Source organism: Pleurodeles waltl, chromosome 8 (genome assembly GCF_031143425.1).
Source record: "Pleurodeles waltl isolate 20211129_DDA chromosome 8, aPleWal1.hap1.20221129, whole genome shotgun sequence".
Taxonomy (NCBI): Eukaryota; Metazoa; Chordata; class Amphibia; order Caudata; family Salamandridae; genus Pleurodeles; species Pleurodeles waltl.
The window spans coordinates 1,192,708,473-1,192,727,074 of NC_090447.1; the positions used below are offsets into that span (position 1 = coordinate 1,192,708,473).

At 46.5% G+C, this 18,602-nt stretch overlaps 1 protein-coding gene across 1 annotated transcript in view; it reads left to right on the forward strand.

Moving 5' to 3' along the window:
* CKAP2 (cytoskeleton associated protein 2) overlaps window positions 1-18,232 on the forward strand; it is a 120,963-nt gene extending 102,731 nt beyond the window's left edge. Inside the window, exons 7-8 of the mRNA XM_069205462.1 lie at window positions 7,036-7,336; window positions 17,713-18,232. Of these exons, the coding sequence (XP_069061563.1) occupies window positions 7,036-7,336; window positions 17,713-17,968 (557 nt within the window). The 3' untranslated portion in view covers window positions 17,969-18,232. The remainder of the gene's footprint in view (window positions 1-7,035; window positions 7,337-17,712) is intronic.
* The last annotated feature ends 370 nt before the right edge of the window (window positions 18,233-18,602 follow it).

Consider the following 18,602-nt stretch of genomic DNA (forward strand, 5'->3'; position numbering starts at 1 on the left):
CAGAGGGAAGTAGACACTTCCACCACCTACTGGTGAATGGAATCCCAACCACCGCCCTGAGAGACACTTGTGCCAGTCACACTATTGTGCATGACAGGCTGGTGCTTTCAAACCAGTACATCCCAGGTGAGACTGCCAGGGTAAGAGTTAGCCTAGACAGGGTCACTAAGAGGCCTGTGGCTTTAGTGCCCATAGAAGTGGGTGGCACTCTTAGCTGGAGAAGGGTAGTAGTCAGTACAGACCTCCCCCTTGATTGTCTCCTTGGAAATGACTACCCAGAGGTTAGTCAGAGCCCAAGAGAGGAACTGGTCCAGTGCCAGTCCTCTCCCAAGGATTCTGGAAGTCCTGCCTCTGCAGTAAATGCAAGCAGGCCCCAGAAGAAGAAGAAAAGAAAACAGAGTAGGAAGGGTGGACAACCTTTAGCCAAGGTTACAGCAAGCCAAGGAGATTCTGCTCCAGTAGGGGAGAACTCCAAAAATGGCCCTGATAAAGTCCAACCTGACCCACAAGAAGTCCTGGCTAGTCAGGCAACTGTTAAACCGGAGTGGGTGGCTCCTCAGCTAACAGAAGAAAGAGTGGAAGAAGGGTGTTTACTACAAGATGTGGTAACCCCCCACTCTAATACAGCAGACAGGCAACCTGAACCCAAAGAGGCCTGTAACTTAGCCCCTTCCCTTTTAGGTGAAGAGCTAAAGGTGTGGTTCTGGGCACTGACAGCTGTCAGTGGCCTCTGCTGGGTGTTAGCCTTTATGGCTGCACTATCCTTAGCATGGTGGTCTGACCCCATGCCAAATAGCAAGTTAGGCCCCCTGACCCTATTGGTCATGGTGGGGTTACTCCAGCTCTGGGTAACCTCTCTGGGTAAGCTAGGGGTAACCCTGGCCAAGATAAGGTTAGCAGAGGTGGATACCTCTAAGACCAAAATAGAAAGAATGGGTGGAGACATTGAAGAGGCAGACAAGAGGCAATTCAGACTAGGTCCTATCACTGTGGAAGTAGGTCCGTTCCCCAAAGGGAATGACCTGAACAGAAGGATGTAAGGCAGAGTAGGCCCTGCAACTAACCAGCCTATTTCTCCTACTCTTCCTCGCCTGACAGACTAGGAAGACTCTCCCAGCTTGGGCTGAGTCTCCTGGCCTGTGGGCTGGGGGGGGCTTGTGTAAAGAAATGGCTCCCTGTTGCAGTTACCCCCCACTTTTTGCCTGATACTGATGCTGACTTGACTGAGAAGAGTGCTGGGACCCTGCTAACCAGGCCCCAGCACCAGTGTTCCTTCACCTAAAATGTACCATTGTATCCACAATTGGCACACCCTGGCATTCAGATAAGTCCCTTGTAACTGGTACTTCTAGTACCAAGGGCCCTGATGCCAAGGAAGGTCTCTAAGGGCTGCAGCATGTCTTATGCCACCCTAGAGACCCCTCACTCAGCACAGACACACTGCTTACAAGCCTGTGTGTGCTAGTGAGAACAAAATGAGTTAGTCGACATGGCACTCCCCTCAGGGTGCCATGCCAGCCTCTCACTGCCTATGCAGTATAGGTAAGACACCCCTCTAGCAGGCCTTACACCCCTAAGGCAGGGTGCACTATACCATAGGTGAGGGTACCAGTGCATGAGCACTGTGCCCCTACAGTGTCTAAACAAAACCTTAGACATTGTAAGTGCAGGGTAGCCATAAGAGTATATGGTCTGGGAGTCTGTTTTACACGAACTCCACAGCACCATAATGGCTACACTGAAAACTGGGAAGTTTGGTATCAAACTTCTCAGCACAATAAATGCACACTGATGCCAGTGTACATTTTATTGTAAAATACACCCCAGAGGGCACCTTAGAGGTGCCCTCTGAAACTTAACCGACTATCTGTGTAGGCTGACTAGTTTTAGCAGCCTGCCACAAACCGAGACATGTTGCTGGCCCCATGGGGAGAGTGCCTTTGTCACTCTGAGGCCAGTAACAAAGCCTGCACTGGGTGGAGATGCTAACACCTCCCCCAGGCAGGAATTGTCACACCTGGCGGTGAGCCTCAAAGGCTCACCTCCTTTGTGCCAACCCAGCAGGACACTCCAGCTAGTGGAGTTGCCCGCCCCCTCCGGCCAGGCCCCACTTTTGGCGGCAAGGCCGGAGAAAATAATGAGAAAAACAAGGAGGAGTCACTGGCCAGTCAGGACAGCCCCTAAGGTGTCCTGAGCTGAAGTGACTCTAACTTTTAGAAATCCTCCATCTTGCAGATGGAGGATTCCCCCAATAGGGTTAGGATTGTGACCCCCTCCCCTTGGGAGGAGGCACAAAGAGGGTGTACCCACCCTCAGGGCTAGTAGCCATTGGCTACTAACCCCCCAGACCTAAACACACCCTTAAATTTAGTATTTAAGGGCTACCCTGAACCCTAGAAAATTAGATTCCTGCAACTACAAGAAGAAGGACTGCCTAGCTGAAAACCCCTGCAGAGGAAGACCAGAAGACGACTACTGCCTTGGCTCCAGAAACTCACCGGCCTGTCTCCTGCCTTCCAAAGATCCTGCTCCAGCGACGCCTTCCAAAGGGACCAGCGACCTCGACATCCTCTGAGGACTGCCCCTGCTTCGAAAAGACAAGAAACTCCCGAGGACAGCGGACCTGCTCCAAGAAAGGCTGCAACTTTGTTTCCAGCAACTTTGAAAGAACCCTGCAAGCTCCCCGCAAGAAGCGTGAGACTTGCAACACTGCACCCGGCGACCCCGACTCGGCTGGTGGAGATCCGACACCTCAAGAGGGACCCCAGGACTACTCTGATACAGTGAGTACCAAAACCTGTCCCCCCTGAGCCACCACAGCGCCGCCTGCAGAGGGAATCCCGAGGCTTCCCCTGACCGCGACTCTTTGAACCTAAAGCCCCGACGCCTGGGAGAGACCCTGCACCCGCAGCCCCCAGGACCTGAAGGACCGGACTTTCACTGGAGAAGTGACCCCCAGGAGTCCCTCTCCCTTGCCCAAGTGGAGGTTTCCCCGAGGAACCCCCCCCTTGCCTGCCTGCAGCGCTGAAGAGATCCCGAGATCTCTCATAGACTAACATTGCGATCCCGACGCTTGTTTCTACACTGCACCCGGCCGCCCCCGCGCTGCTGAGGGTGAAATTTCTGTGTGGGCTTGTGTCCCCCCCGGGGCCCTACAAAACCCCCCTGGTCTGCCCTCCGAAGACGCGGGTACTTACCTGCAAGCAGACCGGAACCGGGGCACCCCCTTCTCTCCATTCTAGCCTATGTGTTTCGGGCACCACTTTGAACTCTGCACCTGACCGGCCCTGAGCTGCTGGTGTGGTGACTTTGGGGTTGCTCTGAACCCCCAACGGTGGGCTACCTTGGACCAAGAACTGAACCCTGTAAGTGTCTTACTTACCTGGTAAAACTAACAAAAACTTACCTCCCCCAGGAACTGTGAAAATTGCACTAAGTGTCCACTTTTAAAACAGCTATTTGTCAATAACTTGTAAAGTATACATGCAATTTTTATGATTTGAAGTTCCTAAAGTACTTACCTGCAATACCTTTCGAATGAGATATTACATGTAGAATTTGAACCTGTGGTTCTTAAAATAAACTAAGAAAAGATATTTTTCTATACAAAAACCTATTGGCTGGATTTGTCTCTGAGTGTGTGTACCTCATTTATTGTCTGTGTATGTACAACAAATGCTTAACACTACTCCTTGGATAAGCCTACTGCTCGACCACACTACCACAAAATAGAGCATTAGTATTATCTCTTTTTACCACTATTTTACCTCTAAGGGGAACCCTTGGACTCTGTGCATGCTATTCCTTACTTTGAAATAGCACATACAGAGCCAACTTCCTACAGTAAGTAAAATATACACCCTAAATTAACCTGTGCTCATACTCTGGTAGCTTGGCACAGAGCAGGCAGGCTTAACTTAAGAGCAATGTGTAAAGTGTTTACAACACTTAATACAGTGGAAACACCACAGAAAATTAATCCACACCAGATTAGAAAAAACAAAGCTTAATTTAATGAAGACAACAAACTTCCAATAAGTAGAAGTAGAGATATGGATTTTTAAAGAATATCTGCAGTAGTAGTGCACAGAAACTTAAAGCGCCAACTGGGGGCTATCTGGTTGTGCTAAGGTAAATCTAAAAGTTCTGGCTGTCGCTGGAGCACGGGCTGGCAACAGGGTCCAGCCTTGTCCTGCTGAAACAGTACCTTGTGTGAAGGGTTGCGTTTACATAAAAAATCCCATGCAAGGAGTAGGAAAGACAATGCAATGACGATTTATGGTTTAGATCCACACAGTCTGGGATTCCTCTTTGAGCTTGCAGTCGTTGGTGCGATGTTCTCGAGGTGCAGTGTTTAACCCTTTTACAGTGAAGAGGATGCCTCATTGAGCCATGCAGCTGGTGATCCGTCTATTCCGAGCCGCACAGTGGGTTCTCTTTCGCAGTGATGATGTGTCGAGAGATGCAGCAGTTCCGATCAGCGTAGTGAGGACTATGCATGGATTTCTGTAGAAGACTGCTGCAGAACCTTCTTCCAAAGGCCCAGGCCTGGATTGGCACCACTTAGCAGGATAGGGCTCATTTGGCAGACCAGGACCTATAGCAGAGTTGAATTAAATCTTTGTCCTTGAGAATTCAGAACAGGAGGCCTGCCCTTGGAGTGACTTTGGTTCTGGGGAGTATGTGGGTCCAGTCCTTCTTACCCAGGCAAGGAGGGGTGAAGGTCAGCACAGGTCAGAAAGCAGTCCTTCAAGGTCAGCAGTCCAGAGTAGCAGTCCTTGCAGCAGCACAGTGGTCCTTCTTCCTGGCATCCACAGGTCCATAAGTGTAGTAATTTGGTAGGGTCATCAGGGGGTGCAGGGGTATGCAGTTCTTTGTGTGGGGACTGGCATAGCCCTATTCAAGTGCAAGTGTCAGCTTCTCTCTCCTATCCTGCACAGGATGGACCACCAGTCTGGTGATGGCCAATGAGGATGTGACTGGCGCTTCAGGCACCCGTTGGCACTCTGTGCCTGACTGTCTAGAGGGAATGCACGCAGTCTAGATGTCACTGAAATCATAGATGTATTGGAGGCAGGCAGCAGACACAGGGCTTAGGAGGAAAAAAATGCCAGCTTTCTAAAAATGAAACTTTTAAAGTTGTAATCATAAATCCAACTTTTCCGTTAAGGAGGATTTATTAAGTCTGTAGGTACCAAACATAACAGACATAGTCCTTTTCAATCAGGAATTGCACTTAATAAATGTACTGAGGAATCCTCAGTGTTACTCCGAGATGGGTGGACCTTGCAGTAGTGGAAAAACGGATTTGGGAGTTTTCACTACCAAGACATGTAAAACTAAAGTATGTGTCCCACACTTTACTTACTCCAATCAATTGGTGTAAGTAAATTGGTGGCCTTTTACAAAATGCAATAAAAAGGGGAGTATTGGAAATGGCCCTTTATGCAGGATTATCCACAAATGTTTTGTTTTTTTTCCTCCTATTTTTTCTGATCTGTTTTTCTTTGTTTTATGACTCTGGGCACATTACCGCTGCTGACCAGTGCTAAAGTGCTCTCTGTCGAAATTGGATTGATGATTGGTTTATCCATTATTGGCATATTTGATTTATTGGTAAGTCCCTAGTAAAGTCCACTATGTATACCCATGGCTTGTGTCTGGGTGTGCAGTTTTGTACTGCCAGTTTGACCTGGCAAGTGTATCTACTTGCCAAGCACAAACCTTCTTTTGCTATGTCACCCCTAAGGTAGGCCTAGGCAACCCCATGGGCAGGGTGCAGTGTATTTAAGAGAGGACATGTACTGGTTTGGTTTATATGTCTTAACAGTGAAATACTGCTAAATTTGTATTTCACTAGTGCAAGGCCTAGCTTTCCCATATGGTAACATGGGGATTGCCTTGAAATATCTTTGAGGTGCAGTTTCCGATTGGGAGCAGATTGAGATATGGCGTTTGGGGTCTCTGAGCTCACAATTTAAAAACACATCTTTTGATAAAGTTGTTTTTTTAGATTTGTTGAAAATGCCACTTTTAGAAAGTGGGCATTTTCTTGCTTAACCATTCTGTACCTCTGCTGGCTGCTGAGTCCACGTCTGGGTCAGACTGACAGTTGGGCTGTTTTTGAACTCACTAGACACGAACAGCAAAAGTGAGGCATGGCAGGCAAAACGTTTGGAGGGGAGGACCACCCTAAGGCTGAGGGGTTTAACATTTGCCAGTTGCCATATTTAGTGTGGATGCTTCTCTATCCCTCTGTACCAGCTTTTCTTGCTTTGCAAAGTCTAAGATAAAGTTATTTGCAAAAACTCAATGCAATATGATTGGCCCCCTGATGTTGATTGATGACATTTCCTCTGATGCACAACTGACAAGTGGAAAAAAGTAAACGGCTGGCGTGCTCACTCATCATAACAGTGGGACATGTCGAAACAGTCTCTTCCTGGTGGAGGACACAAATGACAACTGACGGAAGTAGACCTGTACACCATGACAGGAAGAAAACATTCCACTAGGCATGAGTTTTCTACCTATAACTAGCTGCCTGCCTACCTTCAATTTCTGAAAACAAAAAAAGTTGTTCAGATAGGTGGGATATTTATGAGGGTGGAGGTGATGGTGGCAGGGAGATAGCTTATAGGGTGATGCTGCTTCAAGTACTGATCATCAATTAAAGATGAAGGGGTAATGATCACAGTTAAATGAGTGGTTTATATCTTCATGTGTACGTTTGATTTTTATACATTTGTTTGACTAGGAGAGAAAAGGCTTATAAAATATAACATCAGTGATGGATGATGTGGAGAACAATGGCTGCAGTTGAGTGCACTGCATGTATGCAGAATATAAATCTGTCACATGTAAAGTGTTTTTTGTTTTGTAAACGCTCATTTCTTGCTACAGAAAGTTGTCCAGCTGGAAAGTCGGAAGGAGTAAGTAAAGAACTGTGAACCTTTTGAACATTTATCTTTTAAACATTTGGAAACTGTTCATTACCATGTCTAAATAGGTTTCCTATTCTCATATCTGCCTTAGAGATCGGGGAAGAGGAGCAGAATAATAATGGAGAACTGGAAGAAAATTTGGAACATTTGGTCAAGAATGAAGGGCTTGTTGACCATGAAACAAAATCAGAAGTAAATACTTCAGAATTGCCAAGGACTGAAAATAAGTCTTCAAAAAAGAAGTTAAACTTGAGACGGGCCTACCAAAAGGGAGAGGATGACAAAGGAGTGGTGCAATTTATGACATGTTCGCAATTCATATCTCCAGACGATGAAGTAGAAGGTTCATCTGTAATTCGGTTTAATGTGAGGACTACACCATCCTTGCAAAGGTAATTGTATGTGTTTTTCCCTCCCATTTAGAACCCTTTCATGGATTTCTCCATAATCTTGATTACAAGTAGTTTGCTCAGTTCTCGTTTCTGCTTTTTGAGGGGCAGCCCTGAATGCTTATCTTACAGCTTTCCTTAACTCATCCAACTACACCCCTCGTTTTCTGCCATGTTTTCTTCTATTTTGAATTGCGGACACCTTATTGTGGTTTGTCTTGTCATTTTTCAAATTGTTTAGGCATGGTGAATCTGTTCAAACCTATTACCAGGGTATACATATGTGAACGGAGTGGAATGAATGGCTGCTAACTTTGGAATGTGGGGGGCTCATGTTTGAATCCTGGCCTCAGAACTTCACATCCTGTGATTCTGGGCAAATCACTCTCTCCCTATGCTTAGAAATGGGAAATATAATTTTTGCATCGTAGGATCTTCATTGATAGTCATAAATGTTGACTAATTCCCTGCTGCTTGTTCAGACTCCGGCACACCTTTAAATATGTTGTCCTTAAATAAATTAAATTAACTTTGTAGAATGTTCTAAAACCAAGTTAATGTCCTATGGCAGTGGTTCCCAACCTGTAGTCCGGGGACCCCTGGGGGTCCGCAAAGCCTCCTCAGGTGGTCCGTGCCTGCTAAGAAAAATAAATAATATGAACAGATTAGGTCCCCCCCGCTTTCAGTCAAAATCTGCTTCAAGTTGATCAGCGTCTCCACTGATACCAAAGATCACGATGGCAGCACAGCTGAGCACTTTCGTCGTCAATGTTAACACACATTTTGAAAAGGCATAGATCACGATCCACTGCAGCCAAAGTCCAAAAAAGGCCCAGTACGGCATTGAATCTTTCTCCCTTGATGTACCCTGTCACAGTTGGTACTCTTCTGCTTCACCAGGATGGTCATCGCCTTCTGACCATGCACATTATCTGAAGTATTTTGTGAGCCCGCTAATCAAATAGATGGAACTTTTTTTAATTGTTGAGCAGTAATACCTCCAGAGGATCACTTGTGCACACACTTGGATTCCTTGGTTCTCTCACCAGTTAGAGCAAAGAAGACATCTTCCATGCCTCCTTTACCGATTAAGTCCACACCTCTCAGAACAGTCTCTAACAGAAGAGATGCATCTTATTCCCGAACCAGATCAAGATCACCTTACGCTGATTTGACACATACTACTTATACACCACCAGTCACCATCCAGAGTATCTCCTGTAGAATATTTCCTTACCTTTCAGGATGCTTTAATTAGATGAGTGACTAGCTTACACATCAATATATATATGCCTCAACCAATGGTTTCTGCAGCTCCAAAGCCTCTTCTGCACTTTCGATCAGGGCTGTTGGACATTGTGGAAAGAAGTCTTAACCTTGCCACAGTTAACGCTGCAATGCCAAGGCTTATTAAATATAAGCTACCCTAATGAGATCCTGATATTTTTAAAATGGATCCTTCACCTAACTCAATCATAGTTACGGTAGTTACATTGAAGCATGCTTCTGCTTCAAAATTCACGGCTCCTCCTGACATAGCAAAATAATGAATACTACAGGGAAAAAGGTCTACAGCATGGCTTCTCACCTAAAGAAAGCTAACGCAGCAGCTCTTCTGAGGAAATACCACAGAGATGGTTTGTATGGAATCTTTTGTCTCTGACCTACCATCACATAGGTAACTTTTTTTTTATTTATTTTTTTAAGATCTTGTTAACCGGTTTCATGCGTCAGATGGCAGGGAGCTGTCCAACGGTATAGTGCTTGTGTGAGTCAGACAGCTCCCAGCCGGCCGCGCACATGGCACTGGAAATCTCTCTATTGCTAGAAACAGTCTTGGGAGCTGGGGGAGAACTGTTTGTTTTCAGTGAAATGACATCAGTGCGCATGGCGCGCTGATGTAAATTCACTGAAAACTGAAGTTAAATGAGCCAATCGGCTCATTGCACTTTCACTGTATCAGTTCAGGCTGCACAACTTCGTTCCAGGAATCCTTCCACACCACCAGATAAAGAGGGGAGACTCCTAGATAACATTGGGAAGCGTTTTTCCTCAATGTATGTCATTGTGGTAAGAGCTGCCAATTCTCTAGTGCTCCTTGGTAGATACATCAGGCAGCTCTGGTGAGACATGTCTCAATGTTTAGAAGAACTATCGGAGAGTTCCAAGATGGAGGCAATAAAAGGTGCTCATGGAGGGACAACTGTCTTCGGTAGAAATCATCGATTGTGCACTGGAAATTGCCGCCGTGGGCTTTAGGCTGCTTGCTGGATCTGCTGTCTTGAGACGTCCGGACTGGGGAAAAACCACTAATTTTCGCCCCCAAGTTCAGACAAAAATTTTAGATCTTCCCTATGACGAGGAGGTGCTCTTTGGGAAGCACGTCGATGACGCCCTTCAGACTATAAAGTCAGACACAGACAGCCAGATCATTGGGCACTCTGCCGTACAAGAAAGTGCCTTTTCGTGGAGCCAGGGGCAGAGGTCAGCCTTTGTTTGGTGGATGATACCAGCACTACAGATATCCATCTTACTCCACCACGTTCCAGGCTTCTAGACTGCAGTACCAGCAGAGGCAGACTCTCCCGCGGATTACACCATACCTGTTAGAAGTGGGTTTTTTGGTTGGCAGTCAGGTTACCCCCTGTCCAAGCAAAAGCCCTCACTCTAGTCAGGGTAAATCACACACAATCCAAGATTATCCTGTGCCCACCCTCTGGTAGCTTGGCACGAGCAGTCAGGCTTAACTTAGAAGGCAATGTGTAAAGTATTTGTGCAATAAATCATACAATACCACCATATAGCACCACAAAAATACACCACACAGTGTTTAGAAAAATATATAATATTTATCTGGATAATTGTAGGTCAAAAAGAATAAAGTTGCAATGTGAAATTGTAGAGATATCACTGAAAAGTGATATAAAGTGTCTTAAGTCTTTAAAATGTAAACAAAGTCTCTTTCAAGCACAAAGTACCTGGTTTGGAGTGGAAAATCTCCTCAGAGGGCCACAAAAGAAGAGATGCGTGGAAAAAGGGTGTGTGCGTCGTTTTCTCCCCAGCACACACGGACTTGCGTCGTTATTTTTCACGCAGGGAAGTCGTGCGTCGTTTTCCGGCACGCGAACAGTCTTTCTGTGGATCGCGGGGATTACCATATGTCCCGGGTCTGTGCATGGATTTTCCTGCTTGTTTTCCGGCTGTGCGTCGTTCTGCGGGGCTGCGCGGCGAAATTACGATCTCATGGCAGGCGTCGCGGCGATTTCTCCTCTGGAGGTCGGGCGGCGGCGTCCTTGCGAAGCCGTGCGTCGAAGTTCCGGTCGTCCCGAAGGTGTCGCGTCGATCAGCGTCGGTGTACGGCGTTTTTCTCGCTGCAGAGCAAGCTGTGCGTCGAAATTTTCGGCGCACGGAGCGTCCAAGTGAAAAAGAGAAGTCTTTTTGGACAGGAGGCAAGCTCTATCCAAGCCCTTGGAGAGCACTTTCACAGCCAGACAAGAGTTCAGCAAGGCAGCAGGCCAACAGCAAGGCAGCAGTCCTTTGTAGAAAGCAGACAGGTGAGTCCTTTGAGCAGCCAGGCAGTTCTTCTTGGCAGGATGTAGTTTCTGGTTCAGGTTTCTTCTCCAGCAAGTGTCTGATGAGGTAGGGCAGAGGCCCTGTTTTATACCCAAATGTGCCTTTGAAGTGGGGGGAGACTTCAAAGAGTGGCTAAGAAGTGCACCATGTCCCCTTTCAGTTCAATCCTGTCTGCCAGGGTCCCAGTAGGGGGTGTGGCAGTCCTTTTGTGTGAGAGCAGGCCCTCCACCCTCCCAGCCCAGGAAGACCCATTCAAAATGCAGATGTATGCAAGTGAGGCTGAGTACCCTGTGTTTGGGGTGTGTCTGAGTGAATGCACAAGGAGCTGTCAACTAAGCCCAGCCAGACGTGGATTGTAAGGCACAGAAAGATTTAAGTGCAAAGAAATGCTCACTTTCTAAAAGTGGCATTTCTAGAATAGTAATATTAAATCCAACTTAACCAGTCAGCAGGATTTTATATTACCATTCTGGCCATACTAAATATGACCTTCCTACTCCTTTCAGATCAGCAGCTATCACTTCAATACTGTATGAGGGCAGCCCCAATGTTAGCCTATGAAGGGAGCAGGCCTCACAGTAGTGCAAAAACGAATTTAGGAGTTTTACACTACCAGGACATGTAAACTACACAGGTACATGTCCTGCCTTTCACCCACACAGCACCCTGCTCTACGCGTTACCTAGGGCACACATTAGAGGTGACTTATAATGTGGAGAAAGGGGAGGTTTAGGCTTGGCAAGTACTTTTAAATGCCAAGTCGAGGTGACCGTGAAACTGCACACACAGACCTTGCAATGGCAGGCCTGAGACAAGGAAAAGGGGCTACTTAAGTGGGTGGCACAACCAGTGCTGCAGGCCCACTAGTAGCATTTAATCTACCGGCCCTATGCACATAGAGTGCACATTACTAGGGACTTATAAGTAAATTAATAGTCCAATCAGGTATGATTCAAGGTTACCATGTTTTAAGGGAGAGAGCATATGCACTTTAGCACTGGTTAGCAGTGGTAAAGTGTGCAGAGTCTAAAAGCCAGCAAAAACAGTGTCCAAAAAGTGGAGGGAGGCAGGCAAAAAGTTAGGGGTGACTACCCTAAGACTGTCAGGTCTAACAATACCCTATCACGAGCCAGCCAGGGCGACAATCTAAAGAAACTGCACAGAGGCAATGACTGCCTTGAGCTGGTTCTTCCCCTATTCTACTCCTACAGTCTTCCATAGGATATTGAAACACCATATCTAGCGCTGGTGACAAATAACCAAGGACAAATGGGTGCTGGATGTAATTCAATTTGGACACCTGAGTTCATTCAGATTCCCCCATTAACGCCTCCATCCCAGGCTCATCAAAGACATCTTCGTCTGCTCAGCTTAGAAGTGGAAACCATGCTGATAAAAGGGGCCATAGAGGTTGTTCCATATTCAGAGAGGAAAGGGTTTCTACTCCTGATTTTTTTTTTTTTTTTTTTTTTCTCATTCTGAAAAAATCTTGCTTATGGAGGCCAATCCTAAAAATACCTAAAAAACAAACAAAAAAAAAAAATGTTGAATGGTCACCCTACAAGACGTCCAACTTCTAAACAGGGCGGACTGTATTGCGTCCTTGGACCTTCAGGACTCGTACTTCCATATTCCCAATCATCCACTACACAGGAATGTTCTGAGATTTGTTGTGAACCGCAGACCCTTCCAATTCAAAGTCCTTCACTTTGGGCTACGCTCATGAAGGATCCCTTTGAACCCATCCACAGGGCAGACATCAAGTACCACACATGGAAGGTGGCTTTCCTCCTTGCCCTTACTTCGGCACGAAGGGTCAGCAAGATTCAAGCTTTCACTATACAAGAGCCTTTCTTGCAACTCAAAATTGAGTGATTCTGCGCTCCAATCCCAAATTAATTCCTAAGGTGCCTTCGGATTTTTCATATTAATGAGCCAGTAGTGCTAAAGTCATTTTTCCCGAACCCTCAAACTACTGCGGAGAGAACCCTGCATTCACCATCTTAAAAGATGCATCAAATTTTATTTGGACAGAACGAAATCCTTTAGGAAGACTAACCAGCTGTTCATAGCCTTCAGTGCCTCTAGAAAGAGCACCCTGCAATGAAGCAGACTATTTCTTGATGGATTAAGGACACAATCGTTTTCTGCCATCAGAAGGCAGGTAGACCATTGCATACGGGTGTGCAAGCACATTCCACCCGAGCAATATCTACATCCTGTGCACTGTTTGCAGGTGTGTCGATACTGGACACTTGTCGTGCTGCAACATGGAGAACTGCTCATACTTTTACACAGCACTATTTCCTCCATTCATGGGTCGATGCCACAAATTGGTTAATGTGTTTCTTTTGGGAAGCTCTGTCTTCAGTTACTACTTCATTGCTGCAGGGTAGACTTAGGCCTTCATTATAAACATGGCTGGATAGTTTGCCACCAACCATGCTGACGGTCAACGGAATACCGCCAGTGGCAGATATCCCGCCATAGTCTGATGCATGGAGCCTCACCGCCATTGATGGTGCTGAGACCCACTAAGCTGGTGGTCTGTAGCGGGGGTGGATGCTGCTCCACCCTCACCGCCACATCAGTCCAGACACCGCCATGCCTATCATGATGCAGTCATAGGCGTAGCGGTGTATGGAGGTGCGGCGATGCAGGCGGAGCGCATCCAAGGAGCCCATTCCCTCCCGGAGCAACGCCATGGAACAGGTAAGTGTTGTCTGAGAGGGGAGGGCAGGGGTGTGTGTGTGTGTGTGTGTGTGTGTGTGTGTGTGTGTGTGTGTGTTGAGTGAGTGCATGGGGGAGGGTGTGTGTTTGTGAAGGGAGGATGTGTGTCTGCGTGTATGAATGAGTGTGCATGTAAGAATGTGGGGGTGATGGGGAGACCTGTATGGAGATGGGGGAGGGGGGGGGGTTTGGGAGGCCTACAGGCAGTTTGGAGGGATGGGGGGGTTGGTTTTCAGGGTTTGGGGGAGGTAGGGACTTGGGTGGGTGGGGGGTTGTGGCGGGGAGGGGGCTTGTGTGTCACATACAGGTGACCGTAATGAGAGTTCCTGTTACCCGTATGCTATCTGCCAGGGATTACCTGGCGGGGTATCCCGCCAGGAAATCCCTGGTGGAAATGGGATCATAATCCCACCGCCAGTCTGGCCTCCACTGCCAGGTCAAAAGTGCCTACAGTCAGCCCGGCGGTCGAATCTGGCCTGGTGGTGGGTAGTAGTGAACTGACTGCTTTGCAGCCAGTTTATTACGGTGTTCATCATGTGACGGTCTGAACCCCCATGCTGTTTGCAATAATGACTGCTGGCGTTAGTCATTACCGCCATGTTCGTAATGAGGGCCTTAGTCTTTAGAAGCGTTGTTTTTTTTTTTTTTTTTTTTTGTTTTTTGTTTTTTTGGGGGGGGGTTTTAGAATACAAAATATTCCTTTGGTCATATCCCATCACTCCGGGGTGAACTTCATAGAGTTAACTTTGGTTTAAAGCTGTATTTGTCTCTGGTCACACCTCTCCTCTATTTCCAGACTTCTCGGCCAACAGAACATCTCTCTGTACCCTTAGAAGCTATTGTGCTCACAATTCAAGGCCAATTTGCAAATCCCCCAGTATTAGTACCACTTTTACTCTTCAGATTGTTGTTTGGAGACTGTTTTAATACCACCTTCACAAGCCTTTCCCTTCTGACGGATACTTTCACCAACAGATGCTGCGCCTTGTGAATCTCGTACAGTTGGCAAACTGGATCTTGAACCTTCAAGTAATGCTCCTGCTTTGACAAGTGTTGAATCTGCTCAGGGAATCATCCTTTGGCTTCGATCCACAAATATAACTTGCCTTTTGGTGTTATTTTCATTCCTTGCACAAATGGTTTTTGCGAATCTCCCTGACAACCTTCATGACCATTTTGCAAAGGTTGTCTGCAGAGGGCAGGGTGCAGCAAAACCAATTCTGCGCTCTGTCTTGGACACAGGGATTCAGTGAAGTCCATAGGCTCCTACAAACCAGCACTCGTGAATGTGCTCCACCAGGTTCTTGGAGATGTCCAAACTAATGTTTGGACCTGCCCCACAAAGGGATCTGTCCTAGTCGAGAAAGCAAATTCTGCCCTAGAGTGCCTGGTTTCTGATGCACTCCAGTTCCACCCAAAGTACCTCATGCTCAAGGGATACACTCGAGGCCAGCGGTGTCTGCAGTGCCAATACTTGCATACTCCTGCAGCCCACTGAGTATTTAGGAGCTAGAGTGTGAGAGTTCCAGAGGATGTTGGGCAACAGTAATTTTCTCTTGCTTTCCAGTCCCTTCAGTGAAACTGCTTTAATCTGCCTTAGAGGGAGCATAGTTGGCCCATGGAGCGAAAGAAGTTCCATCACATAACTTGTTGGCAGTCCATTACAATTGATCATTGGGTCCTTCATGTTATCGAGAAGGGCTACACCCTTCTCTTCCAGGACTTGCCCACTTCCATCCCCTCCTTTCTCCTCCATCACCTCCGATGGCCATGCTTCCATCCTGAAGCAGGAGGTTTTAAATATTTTGAGAGAGTGCTGTGGAATAGGAGTGGGTGTGCGTAACTCATGGAATTACCCAGGAATTCTGTAAGATTACGCAGAATTATGGAAGAAGAGTAGTTCTATGTTTAGCACTATTTCTTCGTGCAAAAATGTCCCCTCGAGTCCAAAATGGAGAAGAATATAAATAGCAAGTGTGATCAGCTGCTCGCTAAATGTGCTCTTGAGGTATAATTCTCACCCCACTTACTCCCAAAATGTTGTGCTTTTTTTAAAATGGAAGCAAGAATGCATTTTGCACTAAGAAATGGCGTTAAATGAAGCAGAGCATAAATAGCAAGCGGCTGTTAATCCGCACTAAATATGTACTTCTGGTAGTATTTCCCACCCTCACAAATTACTCTACATTACCCAAGGAGGCGTAATTGCATACTTGTTGGTAATTCTGCATCAAAGAGTAATGCGGAATTACCAAAATTGTTCTGGTTACTCTGGTGTAGTTGAAATTTCTCCCAGGCCTACTGTGGCATAGGGATGCAATTCTATATTCATGCTTCCTGGAATGTTGAGGACCTCTACCCCACTCTAGACCTTTGTGTTCAAAAAGCATTCTTTCACAAGTAGAAGTTCGAGATGTCTCTTACACAGATTCTCTTTAGTCTGAAGCTGGATGGGGCCCTGAGACTTGCAGGCCATGTGTTTTAGAATACTAATGTTGCTGTTCCACTGGAGGTACTCAGCTTGCTGGGGAAGGGGTGGGATTTCCCTCACTATCAATTTGCAGCCCCTTAATTTGGGTTTACATCTGCCTGGTATCTTCACCAAGGTGGTGGTGGTTGTGGTTGCAGTTGCAGCACCTCTTCACAGGTCGAATTCCTGTATTTGTATACCTCAACTACTGGCGGTTGAAGGCATGTTCGCTGTGCTTAGTGTAGGCACCATCTGCAAGCCACATTCTTCCTGCTGTTCCATATGGTGTTTTCAGTCTTGCTGTAGACTTTTCCGCTTCCCAGTGGGTTTCGGGTATTCCGGCTATAATATGGATGTTTCAGGGAGGAGCTCTTCTACCAGCCCAGACAAAACTGCATCTTTTGGGAAACCTCTCATGAATTTCACTGGCAGCTGCATGAACTGCAGTGGTGCCTCAGCTGTTCCAGTGGGGCCAACACAGGGGCATCCTTGTGGACAACATGTGTATGTCACCAGAGGCATCTCTGGATCTGTGGGGCTGGCTGTGATAAACTACCGCCCCAAGGGTGAACTGCCAACAGTGGACAGGTTAGTGACTGATGCTTTTGCCCTCTATTGGGGGGGTGGGGGGGAGATCATCTCAATGCCCTGGAGATCTGGGGTCTTTAGTCTCTTTCAGAATTAGTTTCATTACAGCCTGGCCCACAATCCATTCCAGCCCTCCTTCCATTCCCAGCTGATTTGGTCCTGACAGGCCACTGCACTGTTGTGGTGTGGGCTTGGGTCTCCTGTGTATGGAAACACTGAGGTTATGGTCTTGGACTGAGGCTCCCAGTGTTTGAATGACTGGTTATGAACCATATGAGCTGACTATCTTGCTTTGTGCCATTTTGCTGACTGAGTGGCATAGTCACCTGGAGGTGGTTCAGTCCATCTTCACCGTCTGGGGCACCTCTCTGGTGGACCTGTTTGCCACTCTGAGGAACAGAAATTATTTTCTGCACCCTGCAGTTTCTGCTGGAACAAGCCCCAAAAGACCAGTTTTGTCTAAGTGATTCGATTTTCTCCACTACACACTCCCTTCCTTTCCTCAGATTCCTTGGGATTGATGGAAGGCGTGTTAGTACTGCACACAGATATTAATCACCCGTGACTGGTCGGGACGTTTTGGTTCTAAGAGCTGATGCCCCTGTACCCTCTTCCTCTCGGGGTGGACATCCTCTTGCAGTTGGGGGGGTGGTGGGGTGGCGTGGCGGAGGTTCTTCATCCAAACCTCCACCGTCATTGTTGGGGGTTGAATGGGGTAACTTGATCTCCTTTGACCTGCCTATAGAAGTTGTGAACGTCATTTCTTCTTCTGCCAATCCTTGATGCTAGGTGTGAATTTGACAACGCATTTATATCTATAGATTGTCTGCTCTACATTACTGCAGGTACAAAAAAAAATGGGCTCTTCATAAGAGCGTGGGTGTGAACCTGTGACTGCCCTGAGAGCACTTGGGGCTGGTTTGTGAGCTGAGGTTCACTAAGTTTTTTTGACCCTTACATACAGTAAATAGTGAACATTTCTGTGATATCAGATTTTTCATTTTTGTTTCTTTTGCAGCCTTTCCAACAATATGCACAGTCAACTAGGAGATTCTGCCTTCAAAGACTTCAAGTTTTTAACTCCAGTGCGGCGCTCTTTGCGCATTGAACGCAAATCATTCAGACTTCCAGAAATGTTACACGACCATGACCCTTGTCTTTCATCTCTTGGGGAGCTGGCGGAGTTGGAGGGTGAAGTTAATGCATATATCTACAGAGAGAACACCGCGCTAAGAGACCTGGCTAAAAACGCCAATCTACAGAAGGAGAAATGAAAGTTACTTTTGTTTACATTACTTTATATGTGCCTTTTATCCTCTCGTGATATATTTGTGCTTTCATGGCAGTGCCTGCACTTTCGTGGGCATTTTGTTTTCTAGAGACCACTTACTTGTTAAGCAAAAAAAAAAAAGGGTTTCATTGTAAGTTTGGTTTTGGCTTTACTCCCAGATGTGGCCAGGCCCTTTTATCTGTTTGTGTGTCATGTACTTTTAATTTAACTCAATATGTCTATTAAAAGTATACCATATATAATGTTACACTTTTTTCAGTGTGAATGCCGTGTAGCAAGTGTAAAATAGAGCCCTTTTATCTCCTACATGAGAATGGTTATCTTGGCAGAACTTGTACACGCAGGAAGAGGTGTGGCATAATGGCAGCTGCTACCAATTTTTGCAACTGGGGAACAAAGGGCCTCGCGTACGAAGAACCCATCAGGTACAAGGGCCTGCAATGTAAGCTCTCATTTTTACTGAATGTATTCCTATTTTGCGAACCCACTAACGTATTGATAGGTCAGTTCACAAAACACAGAATCGTAGTAGGGCCGAATTTGACCTACTTAATAAATAATATTGATGTAGGTCAAAAATTGAAACCCACTACGATTGCCTACAATCACGGGCAGGG